General features: G+C 54.9%; 2 protein-coding genes across 4 annotated transcripts in view; both read left to right on the forward strand.

Moving 5' to 3' along the window:
• Window positions 1–1,747: 1,747 nt before the first annotated feature.
• PRKACA (protein kinase, cAMP-dependent, catalytic, alpha) lies at window positions 1,748–17,826 on the forward strand. 3 transcript variants are annotated; one of them, XM_006900773.1, is made up of 10 exons: window positions 1,748–1,991; window positions 10,269–10,330; window positions 10,756–10,884; window positions 12,811–12,909; window positions 13,767–13,849; window positions 14,400–14,526; window positions 14,612–14,707; window positions 14,798–14,920; window positions 17,153–17,317; window positions 17,648–17,826. In XM_006900773.1, the coding sequence occupies exons 1-10, from the start codon at window positions 1,946–1,948 to the stop codon at window positions 17,771–17,773; spliced, it is 1,056 nt and encodes a 351-aa protein (XP_006900835.1). In that variant the 5' UTR covers window positions 1,748–1,945; the 3' UTR covers window positions 17,774–17,826. The 3 variants fall into 3 exon arrangements, with proteins under 3 accessions (XP_006900835.1, XP_006900836.1, XP_006900837.1); XM_006900774.1 differs by lacking the exon at window positions 1,748–1,991 and adding an exon at window positions 5,509–5,530; XM_006900775.1 differs by lacking the exon at window positions 1,748–1,991 and adding an exon at window positions 6,135–6,144.
• Window positions 17,827–18,167: 341 nt separating this feature from the next.
• Window positions 18,168–19,704, forward strand: part of SAMD1 (sterile alpha motif domain containing 1) — a 4,589-nt gene continuing 3,052 nt past the window's right edge. The window contains exons 1-2 of the mRNA XM_006900815.1: window positions 18,168–18,234; window positions 19,406–19,697. Of these exons, the coding sequence (XP_006900877.1) occupies window positions 18,168–18,234; window positions 19,406–19,697 (359 nt within the window). The remainder of the gene's footprint in view (window positions 18,235–19,405; window positions 19,698–19,704) is intronic.

The following is a 19,704-nucleotide window of genomic DNA, read 5'->3' on the forward strand; positions in this document are numbered from 1 at the left end:
AATCTGCCAGGTGCTTTGTGGAAGAAAGGTGGGCTGTCTCCTCTTGTCGTATTGACTGCCTCTAAAAACCCACTGGAGAGTCAGCTGTGGGTTGGGCCGCAACCACCAGCTTCCTGTGGAGGTGCTCTGGCGGTGGTGTGTGTTGTACTAATAAAAAAGCCTGTCTGGTGGTGCTTCAAATCTTACCAGCAGTACCAAAGGGATACTGGTTACCCAATGCGGACAGAGAGTGGGGTGGAGCTCCCCGATTAAAACAAGCTTGGAAGGAGGAGTGGCATCCACTTCCGTAATACCTTCCCTCCAGAAACCCTATGAACCTGGAGAGAGGATGAAAGGCACCCAAAGCGTCGAGGACTCTCCTTCATAGGGTCGCTATGAATTGCCTGCCTCTTGGCGGCACTTAACAACCACCACCACCAAAGGGAAAAGATGGGCAGACTCCTACCACCGTGAAGCTTACTGGATGCTCACTGGTATCAGAATGGCTCGAAGGCAGTGAGTCACCTTGCCGTGTTCCCTCCACAAGCCGGCCGTTTTCACTTACTGGCTGTGGGTTTGGGGCAGTGGTGTGGACAACTGCATGCAGTTAGCACAGGCCCAGCAGGTCCTCCATTTCAGTGGTTCTGAACCAAGATGATTTGACAGTGTCTGGAGGGAAACTGGGTTGTAGGCAGTTAGGGAGGAGATGGGTAGAAGGCAGAGGTCGTCCTGCACACCCTACTGAGTGCACTAGACAGCGCCCCCCCGCCCCCCATGCTCCAGGAGCCAGGCCAGCAGCCGCTTTGGTGACCCTTGCTGCTGTACCACTGTCCTCAGGCTGTGTGCGTAGGCTAAGGACATCAAAAAGGACACCTTGCCCCTTCTGTCCTGTAGGGTAGGTTCTTTGAATTCTCCCAAACAGCAGTGCAGAAGGGGGCTTACCAGCAGGTTCCCCTCTCCTTTCCTCCTCTGTAAAATGGGGATGGTAGCACACATGATAGGAGTGTTTTGTGAAGTAACTGAGAGTGTGTCAACTTTGTACTGGCATATGCGCAGGGTGGGCGCCCAGCAAGGGTGCAGGCGCTGCCAGCCCGCTCCCAGATACCCCTTGTTCCTGGGGCCCAGCATCCTTCCGAAGCTGCTTCTGTGGCTGCAGGATACCCCCCCGCTGCCCAGGCCGTGGCCTTATGAATGACGGCGCCTGGGTAACCTCTGACCCGCAGCGCCAAGCGCGCCCAACCCCCGCTGGCAGGTGGACAGCGGCTGCGCGGGCGGCCCACGGTGCCAACCTTGGCTGGCTGGCGGCCGGTGCCGCACTGGGCGGGGGCGGGGGACTGCGGCGCGCTCGGGGCCGGCCGGTGTCGCCGGGCCGCCTCCTGGGCCTCCCGGCGCGGCCACTGGCCAAGCTCCGCCGCCCGGGCCTGGGCAGCCGACTGCGCTGCTACCCCGCCCTCTCACCCCGGGATTGACACTGAACGTTCTGCGGAGGGCCTGCCGGACCGTGCGCCACTGCCAATCAGCGGCCGCGCCGGGCGGGCCCCGGGCCCTGTTGCGCTTTTCGGCCAATCAGGTTCGTCCGCCCGCCCAGCTGGGGCATCGCGAGCGCACTAGTGGTCCGGAGTCCACGGAGCGCGTCAAGGGGCCCAGAGCCTATGGCAGCTCGGGAGGGTCACGGCGGGCCAATGGACAGCAGTGCGACGCCGTCAGTCACGGCTGCGCTGGCCAATGGGCGACGGGCTGCGGGGGCGTCACGGACAGCAGCAGCGGACTTGGGCTGAGGTTCCCGGGCGGGCGGGCGCGGAGAGACGCGGGAAGCAGGGGCTGGGCGGGGGTCGCGGCGCCGCAGCCAGCGCAGCCAGCCCGCAGGGGCGCCGCAGCCGCTGCCTAGCGCGCTCCGGGGCCGTCGGCCACCGCCAGCACCCACCGCGCCGCAGCCCCGGTACTGGCCCGGGCAGCCGCCGCCGCGATGGGCAACGCCGCCGCCGCCAAGAAGGGCAGCGAGCAGGAGAGCGGTGAGTGCCCGGGCCGTGACCCTGATCGAGGCCTCGCGCTGCCAGTCCCCTCCTTGCCCATCACCGCATGGCCCCTCCCCCACATCCCCCCCATTCTTTGCTGCTTACCCCCAGTTCTCCTGTCTGTCCAAAGCTGGGGCCCGAGAGCCGGCAGAATACCTTTCAATAGGCGCATTCCAGCCAAATGCCACCCCACACGGCAAAGGCAATGCGCCCTCCCCAGCTGTCACTACCACCCATGGCACCTATGACCGCTGGGGCCTCACATGGGACCCTGTCATCACCCCCTCTTTCTTGGCCCCTTTCTTCAAATTCTTATTTCCTCACTAACCTTATACACAGGTTCCACTGCCAAACCCCGACCCACAGTTCTGGCATCCTGGGAGTGTTATGGGGTCTGTCTCCACCCTAGGGGGACCTGGGACATTTGATGACCACACCCCTCCCCCCCAGCCCCCGCCATCTTCCTCCTGCCCTTTCCTTCTTCACTTTATCCCAGCCCTGTGCCACCCTTGAGCGTTTCCCCGAAGCCAGCATTGTTTTCCCCTTCTATGTCACTTGGCAGGGGGGACAGGATCTTTCTGGGTCCCTCTGTCCCTCTTTCTCGCTTGTTCTGTCACTCTGCCCCTCTGTCCCCTCCTCCAAGTAAGCGTCTGTCTCTGACTGGGAGAGCAGACTGTTTACGAAGCAAGGGAACTGCTTCAGTGCTTCCAACGCCAGATTTGAGCCAGTCTTTCTGGGATTCATTGCGTCCTCTTTCCCAGGGAGGGGGGTGGGGGCATCAGCATCCGCCAAACCCCTCCACTCTCTTGCTAAGCAGCGGGGCTTTGACCTCCAGGCTCCTGAAGGGCCCCTCAATAAATGGTTGTTTCACAACTGAGGCTCCGTCATTCACCAGGTCCCCAGGGCTGCTTCACCCGCTTCTGGCGCTGGGTGAAAAGTAGGGGGGGGGGGGTGAAGAGTGCCTGGATTTAGCAAGGGTTCGTTGGGTTTGAGCTGGGTTGGTGAGAAAGGGGGTGGGACAGTGGGGGAAGAGCAGTAGGTGACACCTATGGATTTGCTTTGCCAAAGGGACAAACAGATTCTGGCCATTCCCAGGGCCTAGCCAGAGAGAGGCCTCTTTCACTCCTTCGCACCCTCACATTGTGCTGGTCTTTTCAGGCCAGAGATTCTGCATCAGGAACTGCTTTCAGAAATGGTCTCAAGCCCCCTCCCCAATTTTTCCAGCTGGTCACTCCAACCTAAAGTTAGACCCCTACCTGAGAGTCTCTTCCAGTTACCTAGAAATAGAGCTGAGAAGGGAACCAGTGTCCGACTGTGCCCTCCCTGTAGTTATTGGCCTCAAATCTAGCATCTGATTCCCCTCTCCCGGAAAGAGCTAGCCCTGCAAGGTAGAGAACTTTATTCCCACCAGGTTCAAATAGCAGAACTTGAAGGCACCAGGCAGTCACAGGGAGTCCTGACATGTCACCGATGGGCGGGGAACAGGGAGGCAAGTGCCTGTAGTTGAGCGCTTGATGACAGAAGAGCAGGTGGGTAGTGTCCAAAAAAGGTCTGGGCATGAGCTCTGGGCATGAGGGGATTGGGGAGGGGAGAGGGGCCGGCCTCCAGCAGGTGAGGCTGCTGGGAGGTGGCAGGTGGAGGCAGGCAGCTATATATTACATTGGCTCAGTTGAAAGTTAAGGAGATGACATAGTCCTGGAAAACCTTCTAAGCCTACTAAGCACGTGCATTTGGGGGTGGAAAGCACCGGGAGGAAAAGGATCCCCCAAAAGACTCCGGAAGGAACTAACTCTCAGAGCTCAGGCCAAAAGACACCCAGGAATGGACGATGAAATAGAGCCACTGTAGTCTGTGCCAAGCTAAACGGTCTCCATAGATCTGCTTCTGTGATATTCCTAACTGGCTGGTATCTGAATTTTCCAAACAGGCTGCGTTTTATGTAGATGACGTCACAGGGGCAGGATTCACATCCAGATCTGCGTGGATGCCATAATTGTCCAACTCAAAACATTCTCATGCTGCCTACTTAACTTTTGCTTTTAGTCGCTTATACATTATTAAAATAATAGAAAAGGTACTCAACTTTTATTCCTGAGTAAACCATGACCCATCATCTAGAGAAATAATGAAGTTGTGGTATTGCAGGGGCAGTTATATTTTCTCTGATACAAATACATATGTAACAACAACAACAACAAAAGTAGCATTGTGGACTCCCTAAAATCGGTATCACTCTTTGCGAAAAGCCCTAAGCTGTATGTACTTCTTCCCCGAGCTTTGCAGGGGCTTCCAGAGATGGAAATAAGATGAGGACGGAGGCGCCTCTGCATGGAAACTCTGAAATGGAGAGGATGCAATACTATTAAATTTGCCCCCTTCAGACCACAGCAGGGCAAGGGCAGTAGCCAGGCCAGCCTGCAGGGGGCACCTGAATTTCATTTGCCACACACCGACCCGATCAGGGATAAGGAAACTGCCCGAGCTTCACTCAAAAACTCCCTGCCATGGAGTTGGAACCGACTCATAGCCAACCTTTCGTTGAGTGTCCAAGGCTGTATATCACATGGGAAGAGATTGCCAGTTTCCTTCCCGCAGAATCTCACTGTCTTAATGTGCCATTGAGTCCAAACCAACACATAACTGAGCCTGGGAGGTGGAGGGGTGGGGGGCTAGAGGCGGTAAATTTTGAGAGAAAAGGTTTCTCATCTTTCTCCCGTGGAGCAGTTGGTGGATTTGAACTTAGTTTCTTTGAGTTGGCACCACAACTGATACCCATTAGGCCACCCGAACTCACGAGGTACCAATTACACACCCCGCATCTTTCTACGCCCCCGTCTCCATGCCAGAGCAGGCCGAGGTTTTCTGCCTCATCCCATGTGGATGGACATCTAGAATGAACCTAGAAGATAGGGTCGGAGTGGGGAATCCCAAAGATTGGCAGAGGCTGGTAAAGCAGAGAAGAGAAAAAAGTCCCAAGCTCTGCCTTGGAGGAATTGAGATAGAACCAGCGGCCCCGAGGACAGCCAGCCAGGTCGGGTTCAAGTCTCCAAGTTGGTACTGGCCAAAGATTCCCTGGGAGCTGGCCACAGGGCCAAGAGCTAACCTAGCGACCCCTTAAACTCCAAAGACAAGCCTATACAAACACCCAAAGTAAAAAGAGCGCCTAAAAAAACCCGTGGATGGAGAGAACTCGTCTTTCAAAGACCTACAGAAGCCGGAGAGGGCCAAACACCTGCGCATAGGCGAATTGTATGGGTGCCCAAGAGGGTCCTGCCCGGACAGTTTTTTCCCCTTAGCCCAATCTAGGCCGCTATCGCTCAAAGAGATTTCTTTTCCCCTTTCATGCCCCATTGGCCTCCAGATTGTTGTTTTTTTTTACCTTTCCCCACCCCGCAACTCCCCAGCTCCCCCTATAGGCAGGACTCTGGGGGTGGTGAGAGGCCAAGCTGGGTGACAGGTCTCCTGAGCCTTCCCAGCCACCGTACTCCTGGTGCTCCGAGGGAAAGCTTGAATGATGGCTTCCAACTCCCCGGAAGGTGAGGTTGGGCCCTGTTGCTATAGCAACTCCCCAGTCACTCCCTTGCCCCCCAAACTAGGGAGGGCAGATATAAGATGTGGGGAGCGGACAGAGAAGATGAGTTAGGGAATTCCTGCCTAGCCCTGGGACCTTCTCTCGTACTAACAATTCTGATCTGTGGGTCCGGGGAGAGATGGGGAGCCTGCGGGGAGGCCTCGGAACAGTCCAGAAAGTGGAGGCCTACCCCGAGTGGGGGAGCCCAGCTTAGACTTGCACTGTTGGAGTTAATCTCGGAATGGGGAGTGGAGTCCAGGCACTATTGGCGTTAATTGCAGAATGGGGATTGGTACCGTGTAATGTTGGGGTTCGGCGCTTACTTTGGGGTGTTGTCATTGTTAAGTACTGTCGAGTTGAAATCGACGCATAGCTGACCCTCCAGCGGGTTTTCAGAGGCAGTTTAATCGCAGGGGAGGCGATTCCCCATCTTTCTCCCTTAGAGCAGCTGGCGGATTCGAACCTCATGCCTTAGGGATTGCAGCACTGTTTCTTGGAGTAGGCCTGCCATTGTTGGAGCCAGTCCCAGAGTGGGGATTGGTCCAGTCCAGTGTTGAAGCTCACTCAGAATGGGGCTTGGTGTTGTCCTGTGCTAAGATTTTACTCAGACTGGGGTCCAACCTCAAAGCATTAGCTCCAGGTTCGGTGGAGAAACTATCCAGCCTGAGCTCGAAGGCTCCCAGGCCCAGAATTCCCAGGACAGCCAGATTTCAGAGGGCAGAGAGGGTCCTGAGATCGTTGTCAGGGGGGATATGAGGCTGTGCTCTTTCTTTGCCCAGTTTGGTATTCTGCTACAGCGATTCCCCATTCCCAGGGGATTTCTAGATTTCTGCTTCCTGCTGTGACTTTTTGTGGGGGGTCCTGGGGTTTCTCTCCCTGAGCCAGAATGGAATCTAGACAAGGGCAGAGGTTGGCTGGGCAGGGCGGAAGGTTCTCTGAGGCTGCAGCTGGCTGGGTTTCTGTTCTCTGCCACTTCCTGTCACCAGCAGGGCCCACGGGTGCCAGTGGTACTAAAGAGGTTGCCACTGACTCGCAGCTTCTTTTGGGATCTAAACGGAAGGAAGAAGATGGTCACGGCTGCCCCTCCCTCCCCCATCCCTGGGTTTAGCCTTTCGTTTCCGGTTTGGACTTTCATGGCTGAGAGCGCAGCCAAGCGCAGGGCAAGGTTTGACAGAGGCCAAGGACATCCCAAAGATGCCTTTCCTCACTCCACAGAAAATCAAGACATAGAGTCAGATGTACCCATTTTTCTCTCAGGCTAGCCTAATCTGGGGGCTCCAGATTCAAAATGACCTCAGAAGGAGATGAATGGAAGTGGCTCTTCCTCCCCTGCCCCCCCCCCAGTTTTTCCAGCTGTTCTTTGAGCTAATTAACGAAGCTCTGGGGCCTTTGGGGCCCTCAGGAGTTTTCCTGGGTCTTAATTCTTCCTCCTCTGTAGGGTGGGTATTGCTCTTGACCCGTCAAGTGACATGTTCCGAGCAGTCCAGCACCCACTGAGGAATGCAAGGTCTGGCATCTTAGGAACCTGGACCAGGACTTTTAACTTCCTCATCCTGCCCTTGGTCAGGTATCCTGGCCAGGGGTGGGGGGGTGTCACTCTCCTGAGAATCTTCCCACTGCTTCTTGCCAGGGAGGGGACTCTGCAGACCTTGGCCAGCTGGGAGCAGGTACCTTTAAATGCTTCCGTGGCAACCAGCTCCTCCTCTGTGTCCCCAAGGCTCCAAGGATCTGGTTTTCCTGTTTCTCTGCAAAGCAGATTTCAGGGAGAGCCCCGGGTGACCTGACCGGATGGATCTAGAGTCAGGCAACAGCTGGGGTGGGGACTCAGAGACCACTTTCCAGCTTTGGTTACACCTCTTCCTCTGGGTTCACCTGGCAGTCCGTTTCCTGGGCTACCTTCGCCAAGCTTTCTGGGAACCCAAGCCTCAGCCAGCACCCTGATCCTCTCTGGCCAGGAGCAGATGGGCCCCAGATCACCCTCTCCCATCCCCATCCCACCCTCTGCTGGAAGAGGCAGGAAGCAGAGGTGAGTTGGGGGCTCCTGGTTACAACCCCACTCCCCGTAATCCCTCTCTATATGCCCGTCCTTCCTGAGACTGTCACTCTTTTCCCATTTGCTGTCAAATATGGCAAGTTGATGGCACTGCCATGGCATCAAGAGGGCACATCCTGCGCTTTCTGTTGCTTTGAGAAGCCAGAGAAGAGCCGTGCTAAGGCGGGGGCCCTTCGGAGGCCCTCAGGGAGCAACAGCAGCACTGGGATCACATCCACTAAGGCTGAGCTGGGAGCATTAGAACAAGGGAGGACGCAAGACCGGGCATTCTTTCATTGCTTCCCAAGCCTGTTCCTCTCTTGTTTCTTGTGTGGGTGCAATTAGAGTCTCAGATGGGTACCTTCCCCACACACACACCTCGGTCTGGAACTTGGCATCATTCTCTTTAAGGGTTTCTGAAGAAGGTGACATGTGGTGTAAAGGCGTTGCTGGTGGACCCTGGAAGTAGCCCAGTGTCCAGGCACAGAAAGGTTTCTTGGCCAGGGTGCAGCTCTTCCAGGCACAAACTACCTTCTTGGGACCCAGGTCACTGTAGGGTTCTCCTGGGCACTTCACTCTCCCAGCCAGGTGAGAGGAGGGCTTAGGGAATGCTGAGCTTCAGGGACAGAGTGGGAGCAGTGGTTACTCACGAGGCTATGAGGGGTTCCTGGCAACATATAGAGGTGAGGACAGACAGAAGATAGGTGGGACCAAAGTGTAGGTGCAGAAGGCTGATGTGAAAACAGCCCCAAGGATGCTGGGTGTCAAGGTGTCAACGCAGGTCTGTCTCGAGTGTCTTCCCAGTGTCCCTGGTGCACTGTGTCCAGCATGTAACTGCCACCTTCATCGGTAGTGATGAAGTTAATCTCATGGGCAGTAAGGCCAGGCCAAGTGACCTTTCCCGTCTGCCTTTTCTCTGACGGTCTCAAATCTTCTCATCTGTACAATGGGAAGGAATCATAGCAGCTTCTACTCAGCAGGGTTAGAATTAGCACAGAAAGCTTCCAGCACAGGACCATTGATGTGTCATAACAGACACATCTGTGAGACTGTGCGTTTGAGCTTTGAGCACATGGTCCATTTCCATGTGTATTTTATACGTTGATTTTTAAAAATGCTTAAAATTAATATTGAACACTTTATACAGCACCAACCTCTGGAAATCAGAGCGTGTTTAATCTTCACAACCACTTTCCAAGTCTGTTCTGTTGTTGTTGTTGTTGTTGTTATGTGCCGTCGAGTCGCCTGCGACTCATAGTGCCCCTGTGCACAACAACCCCAAACCCTGCTCTATCCTGCACCAACCGCACCGCCTCTGACACACCCATCCCGATTACCCCAATCACCGAATCAATCCATCTCATAGAGGGTCTTCCCCTCCTGCGCAGTCCCTCCACCCTCCCAAGCATGATGTCCCTCTCCAAGGACCCGTCCCTCCTGGCAACATGTCCAAAGTATGTCAGACGAAGCCCCAGAATCCTTGCCTCCAAGGAGCAGCTTGGTTTAATCCTCTCCAAGATGAATCTGTTTGTTTTCCTGGCAGTCCAGGGTACATTCAGTACCCTTCTCCAGCACCACAGCTCAAAGGCATCAATTCTCCTTCTGTCCTCCCTAGTCATTGTCCAACTCTCTGATGCATAACAAGTGATTGCAAAGACCATGGCCTATATCAGGCGCACCTTAGTCTCCAGAGAGACACCGTTGCTCCTGAGTACTTTAGAGAGGTCCCAACAGCAGATTTTTATTGCCCCCATTTTACAGATAAGCAGATATAATGGTCTAGAGAGGGGAAGGAAGTCACAGCTTATCAGGGATCAGGGGGGAATCTGAACACTGTCTTGTTCAGCATTCCTGACTCAGTTTGCTCAGCTGCCTTGCAGCCTTGGTAAGGATAAGTGGTTTCAAGCCTCAGTTTTCTGGGCTGTTAAATGGGGAGAATGGGTAAAAGTTTGGCCGGCCAATCAGAGGAGATAGTATAGCTAAACCAGCCACCCAGGGCCTTGCGGGAGTGTCTCCGAGGTTAGCAGGAAAGTCATGGGCGCTGTGGGATTCCAGGGAGACCCCAGGCACAGGTATCTAGCGAGGCTTTGTGGAGTTGGCCTCCTTGAACCGTCTTTGAATCAAGGGCCCTGCCATTGGCAAAGGCCGGCTGGGGGCCAGGGCGACAGCTGAGTCTCCCAAGGGCGCCTGCTAGCTGAGCCCCCCAAGGACGCCCGCCACCCGAGCCCCGGAGGCCTCTACCCCAGGCCCAGCCTCCCAGAGTAGGGGCCAGAGGAACAGCCAAATCCCTAAGCTATAAATACCTCGGCTGGCGTCTTCCCTGGCCCTGGAATGTTGGTCAGAACTGGGGCAAGTGGGGGTGGGCTGGCCTGGCTGCTGCTCTCTGTCCCCCTAGAGTGACCCCAAGCCTCCTTGTACCACTTTCTTGGATGAAGTTAAAGCCAGGTCCTGCCTTCCTGTAATAGGGGGGACCTCAGGTCCCAACCCAGGTTAGGGCCTCTCCAAACTGCCCATAGGCTTAGCCAGGGTACCCCAGAGACAGTGGGGGTAAGTCAGGCTCCAAGCAAGGCACCCCCACTTTCCACAATGGGCAGCAGCTCAGAAGTCGTCTGGGCCTGCCCTGACGAGGTGGGATCTCCATTTAACCCTCTCTTTTCTTTCTTTCTTTCAGTGAAAGAGTTCTTAGCCAAAGCCAAAGAAGATTTTCTTAAAAAATGGGAAAATCCTGCTCAGGTAAGCCCCTGGTGCAGAACTCTGGGAGGGGTGAGGGGCCCTGGCTCCCTGACCATGTCCCTGCTGTAAGCTTGGCCTTCAGCGTCCCCAGGGAGGGTTTCTCACACCCCTATGAAGACTCCCAGGCACAGACACTTGATTGCCCGTGGCCAAACTCCCCCACCCTGCTACCCTCTCCTGTCTGTCGGCCCCTGCCCCCCACGCAGCTGCCAGCAGCTCCTGGGCCCCAGGCCAGGGCCGGATCTGGCCCCTGCCACCCTCCTTGAGGAATGCGCCTGCCACCATCTTGTTCTGCCCGCGTCCTCACCCCCTCAGGCCACCCATCCCTCAGGGCCCCCTCTGCTGGTGGCAATGGAGATGCCCTGAACGGGGCCCAGCAGGTGCCACACAGGGGTCCCTGACTCTCCTGACCTTTCCTCTGACAGAATACAGCCCAACTGGATCAATTTGATCGAATCAAGACCCTCGGCACGGGCTCCTTCGGACGAGTAATGCTGGTGAGGCACAAGGAAATTGGGAACCACTATGCCATGAAAATCCTAGACAAACAGAAGGTGAGCTGGCCGCCAGCCCCACGCCCTGGCCCTGCACCATCAGCCCTGCGCCCTGGCCCTGCACCACCAGCCCTGCGCCCTGGCCCTGCACCACCAGCCCTGCGCCCTGGCCCTGCACCACCAGCCCTGCGCCCTGGCCCTCCGCCCTGGCCCTGTGCCCCGCTGCTCCCGTGCCTGGAGTGTTCTCTCTGCCCTTGCACTACTCACCCACTCTTTCCTGAGCCCCTGAAATGCTCAGGGCCTGGGGACCAGAAGAAGCCATGCTGTCCTCACACGGCTTCTCCCCCAGGCTGCCAAACCCTATGACACGGGATCGGGAAATACCAGGTCGGGACCCAGACACCAAACCGGTAGTGAGGTAGCTTCATGGGGAAAGTATGTTGATAGATCCATTCTTTCTACAACGGTGTCCGAGGCTCTGCCCTGCACCAGGCAATCTGTAGACAGCGTTATTCTAGACAAATGCAACGTGAACCACTTGTTGCTTCCAAATTCAGAAATGTAAACATTCTAGTCTCATTGCAGAAAGAAGAAAGGTGACTGGTGACACTGATTTTAACAAGAGGTGTTAATTAAGCCAGTGTCTGTAAAATCTTATCATCTTAACATGTGATCTGGGGGAGAGTATCTTTGTTGAAATATTTTGCCGCCTTCTTGTTGGACTTATCTTTGAAATCAGCAAGTATGTGACTGAAGTATTTGAAGAGAGTTCTACTCGGATGGTCAGTTTTCAGCAGAAAAACATGAAGTTTTCAAACAACTAAATCAAGTGTCCTTTTTTTAAATTTTTTAAAGTTATTTCTTTTTTAATTGCGTGTGTGTGTACTGTCAAATCAGATCTGACTGGTACAGGAGGAGATTGACCCTCCCATCTCTAGCAGAGCATCTGGTGGATTTGAACCATGAACCTCTGCGATTACAGTGCAGCTTCTTGCCACTAGGCCACCAGAGCTCCCTCAAGTGTCCTTTTTTTTTTTTTTAAATTTTTTTTAATATTTTTTTAATTGGGAAAAACATATTGGGGGTACAAGGAGGTCAAGTGTCCATTTTTAAATCTTCATCTTAGATACTTAAAAAATGTCCACTCACTTCCCCACTTAAGCCAGCCACATTTTTTAAAAAATTTTTATTATTTTTTTTGTGTGTGTACCATCAAATTGGATCTAACTGGTACAGGAAGAGATTGTCCTTCCTTCTCCAACAGAGCATCTGGTAGATTTGAACTGGGTACTCCTGGGATTGCACTGCAGCTTCTTGCCACCAGGCCACCAGAGCTCCAAGCCAGCCACATTTGAAACGCCTGGTGGTCATGGGTGGCGACTGGGCAGCACAAGGGTAGACAGTGAGGGTGCAGCTGTGCTTCAAGAAGAACCCACAGCAGCGCACTGAGGTGCCTGGCTCGTGCTGGGTGCTATTAAGGTCCAGCTACAGGCTGAGGGGCACTCTGGTGGCCTCGTGGTAAGGAGCTGCACTGTCAACCCGAAGGCACATAGTTGAAATCCAGAAGCTGCTCCACAGGAGAAAGATGGGCAGTCTCCTCCCATATGATTGGACTGCCTCTGAAAACTTAACAGTACACAACAGTAACAAAGGCTAAGGAGGAATTCACCCTAAGTCCCAATGGTGCAAGGGGTGCTCTAGAACCCATGTTGGCTGTTTGTAAACACTCCCTCCTTGGATGACTCCCGTGTCCCTTCTTCCAGGAAGCCCTCCTTGACCACTGCTTTCCCCCTAACTGGGCTAGGTCATTGGGCTCAGGCTAGCTGACTCTTGTACTGCCATGGATCAGAAACTCTTGCTTTCTCCTGTGTCCTCAATGCCCCTCTCTATGCCCAGTGGGTCTCAAGCCCTCAGGCAGAAGACGCGGGTGGGCCCAGCCACCCCCCTCACGCTGCCTCCGCTCCATCTGCCCCTCTCTCCCCACAGGTGGTGAAGCTGAAACAGATCGAGCACACCCTGAATGAAAAGCGCATCCTGCAAGCGGTCAGCTTTCCGTTCCTTGTGAAACTCGAGTTCTCCTTCAAGGTGTGGCTTCACAGGCTCCGGGGCACCTCTGTTGGGTCACAGGTGTCGGGGACCAGGGATGAGGAGAGCGAGATCCTAGGAGTCAGGAGTCGGGTTAGGAGTCAGTCTGCTAGACCCAAGTTCAATTCCTGGGCTGCCGTGCTCTAGCTTACTAACCTTGGACGGATGAGTCACCTAACCTTGGTAGCTTCCTTCAGATTCACCACTCCGTTGATAGGAAAAACCTAACACACGGCCAGGAAGGAGACTGGATGCTGCAGTCAGACAGCCGAGATTTGAACGCTGGCCCTGAACTTCTTTCCTGTGTGACTCTGACCCAGTGATGTCAGTACCTTGAACCTCATCTTCCTCACCTGTAAAATGGGCATCAGGATAGTTCTTGCCTAGAGGTACTATAGTGAGTGCCCTGAATCCGCTGTTTGAGGCAGCGTGCTGAGAGCTGGCCAGGGTTACTCGGGGCTGGTGTCACAGACACATGCAGCCGCACAGTCAGAGAGTGCTGTGCTTGGTCTGCTATCTTGCTGCTGTCACCTCAAGAGTCCGGATAATTGTTTAACAAGGCGCCCTGCGTTTTCATTTTTATTCTGGACTTTGCAAGTTCCGTTTTACAGATGATAAAACTAGCCTGAGAGAGATTTGCTCAAGATAGTCTTAGACGTGAGCTGAGGCATTCAGCCAGGCCCTTGGCTCATCTGTGGCCCACACTCTTTCCCCTGGTAACGCCACGGACTCAGCTGCCCCCTTTGCGCATGAGCAGATGAGAGCCCAGCGCCTGGCTCCTTGTGTGTGCGTCACTCGAGGACCCTTTACTGTGTCTAAGCACCCCTGGAGCTCTGACCAGCCACTGCTTCCCACAGGACAACTCCAACTTATACATGGTTATGGAGTACGTGCCCGGCGGGGAGATGTTCTCACACCTACGGCGAATCGGAAGATTCAGGTAAGCAGCCCCCAGGCTTCTCCTGGCCCTGACGCTCCAGCCTGGTGCAGGTCACAGGCACAGGCGCACAGCCAGGCCACTGCGGCTGTACAGGGGCCAGCCCAGCATGAATGTGGCCATGGCCTCTCCAGGTCCCTGTCCGTTTTCATGTCTGCATCTGCCCCATTTCAACCAACACAGAACAAAATAGGGTGAAATAGACATTACAACCTGAAGTGACCGCATAGGCATTTTCCATTCCTGGGTGTTGGGCTGATAACCAAAAGGTCAGTGGGGTTCGAACCCACCAGGTGGGGTGCCCCAGGGAAGAAAGATGTAGCCATCTGCTTTAGTAAAGATTCACAGCTCTCAAAACCCGCTGGAACAGCCTCAGTCCGACCTGTGGGGTTCGCTCTGGGTCAGAATTGACTCGGTGGCAGTGAGCTGGGCTTTGACTTGGACCGGGCATGCTTGGGTGTTGGTGCCAGCCCACCTGCTGGACGGGTGTGGTGAGCAGGTCCCGGTGGCCACGTCCACCAGCACTCACCGGCCCTTCTGCTTGTCCCACCAGTGAGCCGCACGCCCGCTTCTATGCAGCCCAGATCGTGCTGACCTTCGAGTACCTGCACTCACTTGATCTCATCTACCGGGACCTGAAGCCGGAGAACCTTCTCATTGACCAACAGGGCTACATTCAGGTGCCGCCAGGCCCAGGAGGGCAGCCTCAGGTGGCCGTGGCTTGCACCCGCCCTCCCTACCAACTGTCCCTTCTTATCCCTGCAGGTGACAGACTTTGGTTTTGCCAAGCGTGTCAAAGGCCGCACCTGGACCTTGTGTGGGACCCCTGAGTATCTGGCTCCTGAGATTATCCTAAGCAAAGTAGGTCTTTGCCCAGCACCCCACCTTCACCCCTTTCCACCCACACTCCTTCTGGCCTCCTCCCCTTAACTCTGCCACCTTTCATCCCAGGGCTACAACAAAGCTGTGGACTGGTGGGCCCTGGGGGTCCTCATCTATGAGATGGCAGCCGGTTACCCCCCTTTTTTCGCCGACCAGCCCATCCAGATCTATGAGAAAATCGTCTCTGGGAAGGTGAGGCTGAGTGTGGGCAGCCAGCCTGCATTCCTCTCCACGGAGCCCCGGCTCATTACTGGAATAGTCCAGAAGGGTTTTCAGATGGGCCAGGCAGGTCCCACGCCAGATCTCTTGCTGTGGCAACACCGACACCTGGCACAGCTTCCCTGCGTGGCCCCAGCAGTGGGACGGAATCCCACCTGAGCCCCGTGGAGCGCCTCAGTGCCTGCAGGCCCAGCCCGGCCTGTGCACTTCCTCTTTTGCCCTGTACTTATCCCCTTGGGGTGCATTTCTATGGTTCTCTCCTGCAAATACCCAAGTGCCACGCCACTCCCCATCGGCTGTGGTCTGTGGGCCAGTTCCCTTCCCAAATTCAGATTCCCTGACCCTGAGGCTCAGGTAAGTGCAGGTGGAACTGTAAGGGCTTGCATTTTGGGACAGCATTAAATGGCACCACAGGAACCCCTTCAGTCTTCAGCCCTGATGCATTGTCTCCCTCATGTGGGAGACCCCCACCGGGGGAAGTAAGTGGAGACAGGCACAGAGAGGCCTCACCTCGCCCAAGGCTCACCTACCTGCGTAGCATTTCTGTGCACAGGAGCGACTGGTCGCCCGGAGCCCCCTTGAAATGGCAGAAGCAGCGCCATGCTCCGTCTGGGTGGGCAGGCTTGCCTTTGAGTCCCTGTTCCGCCACGTGCTGGCTCTGAAGCCTCGGGCAGGGGGTTCGGCCTCCCTGAGCCTCAACAGCTCCCTTTGAGCAAAGGGCAGTCAGCTACGTCTCGGAGTGATTGGGGAAAGCCATCAACTGCCAAGTGGAGCGTTCTGTGCTGGACAGAGAGAAGAGAAATCAAGAAAAATAGCTCAGGGCATGAGGCATAGACGTCTCTAAGGTAGAAAGTCGTATGCAACTCCTTTCTCTGTCACATTTTACAACTCCCACACCACTTCTGTCCCTTACTGCAGTTGAGTCAAAATTTGACTCAGCAGCTGACCCCCTAGTGAGTTTTCCAAGGCTGTAAATCGCACAGGAGGAGATTACCCCTCTTTCTGCCAAGGAGCGAGCTCAGCTCATGGATTCAGACTGTCCACCTTTCAGTTGAGCTGTGACGGCCTAGTGGGTAAGGAGCTGTACTGCCAACGCAAAGGCAGGAGGTTTGAATCCACCTGCTGCCCCTCAGGGGAAAGACGGGCAGTGTCACGACCTCTGAAAACCTGCTGGAGGGTCAGCTGTGAGTTGGTTCTAACTTGACCTCAATGAGTTGAGTTTTCTTGAGTTTGATAGCAGTTCAACTGGATTCTCTCTCCCATGCCTGCCTGCAACCCTGGATAGCTTTCTCCTGTCACAGAAGCAGACACAGGCCCAGAGAGGTTAAGGGCCATGTCCAGGGTCACACAGGTGGAAGAGGCAAAGCAGACTTGAAGTCTATTCTTGTAGCTTTGGCCACCCTGCTTAGAGGCAAGGCTAAACGGGCTCAGCACTGGAGAAAGTTTAGGGAGGAGAGCTGACCTGGGCCCTAAAGAATGACAGAGCTTTAACAGTCCAGAGGTATGAAATGGAAACACCATTCTTTTCCCAAGTATTTCTATTTTAGAAGCACCCAGACCCCAGCAAGGCTGGATAGAAAGCAGTGGCTAGGAATGCAGGTTCCAAAATCCTATAGACTTGTGACAAAAGCATCCTTTCTTACTCCTCTGTGTGACTTTAGGCAAGCTGTGTAGCCCATCCGAGCCTCAGTTTCCTCATTTTTAAAACGGGAGCCAGGGAGCTCTGGTGGCCTAGTGGCAAGACGCTGCATTGCAGTCCCAGAGGTACGCAGTTCAAATCCACCAGATGCTCTACTGGAGAAGGAGGGGGCGATCTCCTCCTGTACCAGTCAGATCTGATTTGACGGTACACGTAAAAATAATACAATAAAAATGAAAAAAACCCACAACAACACAGGAGCCAGTACACGTAAAAATAATACAATAAAAATGAAAAAAAAAACCACAACAACACAGGAGCCATTGCAGCACTGTATGCAGCACTTTAGAGCAGTGGTCCCTTCCCCAGCAGGTTTAGTATTACCGGGAGCTAATTAGAAACGCAGTCTCAGGGCCCCAGCCGGCCCTCCCGCATCAGGGCTTCACACTGGCCCCACTAGACTTTAGATAAGGCTTTGTAGGGACAAGGCAGTGTCCTAGGCTCTTGAAGCTCCAGACCAGCATCCTCCCCCTGACCAGCCCCACCTCTGCCCCCACTTCTCCCAGGTGCGGTTCCCGTCGCACTTCAGCTCGGACCTGAAGGACCTGCTTCGGAACCTCCTGCAGGTAGACCTCACCAAGCGCTTTGGGAACCTCAAGAATGGAGTCAATGACATCAAGAACCACAAGTGGTTTGCCACGACTGACTGGATTGCCATCTACCAGAGGAAGGTGGGCCTGACCTTGACCCCCTGGGTGAACTGAGAGTGTCAGGAAGTCAGGGGTCAAGGGTGGGAAGAGGGGAGGCTTCAGACTCAGAGCAGGTCAGAGGAGGCAGCTTGGTGCCACCTGGGGGCGCAGGGGACATCGAGACATGGGATTCTGGGTTCACTTAGTCACTCTGTGACCTTGGGCAGTATTTATCATTGCTGAGTTGGGCTGTTAAGAGGGGTCCACACACTAATACTAAGCTATCTTAAGCAATGAGGCCGCTCACATTTATTGTTGTAATTATGATTGTGTTCACCAATGACTCCCGGGTGGTTCTCGGTCCCACTCCAGGTGGAAGCTCCCTTCATACCAAAGTTTAAAGGCCCGGGAGACACGAGTAACTTTGACGACTATGAGGAGGAAGAGATCCGGGTCTCCATCAGTGAGAAGTGTGGCAAGGAGTTTTCTGAATTTTAGGGGTCTGCCTGTGCCCCATGGGTTTTCCTTTTTTTTTTTTTTTTGGTGGGGGGTGGGGTGGGAGGGTTGAATTGAACAGCCAGAGGGCCCCAGAGTTCATTGCATCTAATTTCACCCCAACCCACCCTCCAGGGAAGGAGGAGCAAAAAGCCCAGATTTTTGGAGGGATGGAAACACCAGCTGCTCCCCCTTTACCCCTTTTGTCCTCAGCCCACTCGTTCTACCGCTTCTCCCACCCTCCTACCCAACCTCAGCCCACTTCTATTTTTAATTCGTTTACCCACCCTTGTCAGACCAGGTCTTGCTGGTGTGTCCTGGGTGAAGAGAGAGGGGCTCAGGCCTAACTCCAATCCCTCCTCCTAAACTTCAGGCCCCAAGAGTCATAAAGGGCAAAATGAGTGGAAAAGCCAACCTCTCCTCCACAGCAGTCCTGCCAAGGAGAGGGGAGATTTTAGTGACCGGTACAGTGGGCTATTTGCTAGGAATTTTAAGAAAAACCATTCAAAATATTATTTAAGTTCCATCAGTGCCTCCCTCCCACCTTCCCTCTGCCCTCATTTCCCTTTCCTGGTCCCCCTGTCCCTCAAACTCATTTTAACAAGGCTGGGAAGCAAATGTGGCTTTGTAAGGACGCAGCTGGGGATAAGACCTCTTCCTCCAAACGGCTCCTCTGCCCTGTCCCCTCCTCTGGTGTCCCCTGCCAAGTGTGGAGAGGGTCTCAGCCCCTTCAGGAAGCCTCTCTTCCTACTCCCCTACAGACCTTTATACATACACCCTGGGCTTCGGGAGCCAGACAAAGCAGCTACCCCTTCACCCTGCCAAAGAGGAGTGCCCCCCCAAAGACTGAGGGGCAACCGCAAGCCCCAGGGTCTCTCCCTCCCATCAGAAACTCCTTAATTTTATTCTTGGCTAGATTTTTAATGCCCATCTTCTCTCCGCGCAATTGAGAAGGCAAACGCTGCAAAAAAAAAAAAAAAAGGACAAGAGAGAAAGCCCCTCCCCTACTGCCCCCACTTGGCCCAGGGTTCAAGGCCAGGCTTGCTTAGGAGGGGCTGCCTGTTTTACTCGCCCTGTGGCCTCCGCCCCCGCGCCTGATCCTGGAAGTCCCTCTTCTAGTTTAGCTGTCAGCTGTCCATCACTCGTTCTCTCCCTCCCCCTCTGATTTACGCTTTTTTCCTCTCAATAAAAAAGCTCTGTGGGAATCGCTGGGGAGGTACCCCATTCACCCTCGTATCTGTCCCTCTCCTGACTTCTCCCCAACCCAGGAGGAGCTCTCAGGCCTGGAGTGGGGCCCTGGGTGGGCGCGGGGGCGATTCAACCTGTGTGCTGCGAAGGACGCGACTTCCTCTTGAACAGTGTGCTGTTGTAAACATATTTGAAACTATTACCAATAAAGTTTTGTTTAAAAAAAAAAGTGTCGCTTGTGTTCCCGACTTCAGTCACCCACCCACTCACCCCCCGGGGGGTCAAAAGGAATTTTGGACCCCAGTGGCCAAGCTGAACAGGCCTTGTAAAACGGGGTTTGGCTGGAATTATGCCACTCTCCTACCACGCTGGAGAAGGGGCGCTAAGCTGCCCTTTGACCCTGAATTCAGGCTCCCTAAATCTGCGGCGCGCCCCCTCTGCGTCCAGCCGGGCACCGACGGAGAGCTTGGGAGACGCTGAGGCTGGCGCGCCGGGAGGCCGCGCGGCGGCGGGGGCGGCCCTGGTTGGGGGAAACAGTGCGCGCCCCCTCCCGCATCTTGAACGCGGAGCGCGGGGCCGGGCGCGTCGAAAGGGTGCTGGGCTGGCTGCGGCCAGGGGGTCCCCATAGCGCTGGAAGAGCGAGGTGGACAGGGCCCGCGGACAGCGAGTTCCCGGTAAGTGCGGTCCCGAGAGCGGAGCGCGCCGGGAGGCGTGGAGAGGGGGGCTGGGCGCTGGGGACGTCTGGG

The sequence above is a fragment of the Elephantulus edwardii genome, unplaced genomic scaffold (genome assembly GCF_000299155.1).
Source record: "Elephantulus edwardii isolate Elephantulus edwardi_28Jun2011 unplaced genomic scaffold, EleEdw1.0 scaffold00296, whole genome shotgun sequence".
In the NCBI taxonomy this organism is placed as follows: domain Eukaryota; kingdom Metazoa; phylum Chordata; class Mammalia; order Macroscelidea; family Macroscelididae; genus Elephantulus; species Elephantulus edwardii.

Excerpts from the sequence above, each read along its gene's own strand:
- PRKACA (XM_006900773.1), top strand. The coding sequence starts at position 1,946 with ATGGGCAACGCCGCCGCCGCCAAGAAGGGCAGCGAGCAGGAGAGCG. Across the intron at positions 13,850-14,399 it reads CGGCGAATCGGAAGATTCAG|TGAGCCGCACGCCCGCTTCT; the intron begins GTAAGCAGCCCC and ends TTGTCCCACCAG. Across the intron at positions 14,921-17,152 it reads AGAAAATCGTCTCTGGGAAG|GTGCGGTTCCCGTCGCACTT; the intron begins GTGAGGCTGAGT and ends CACTTCTCCCAG.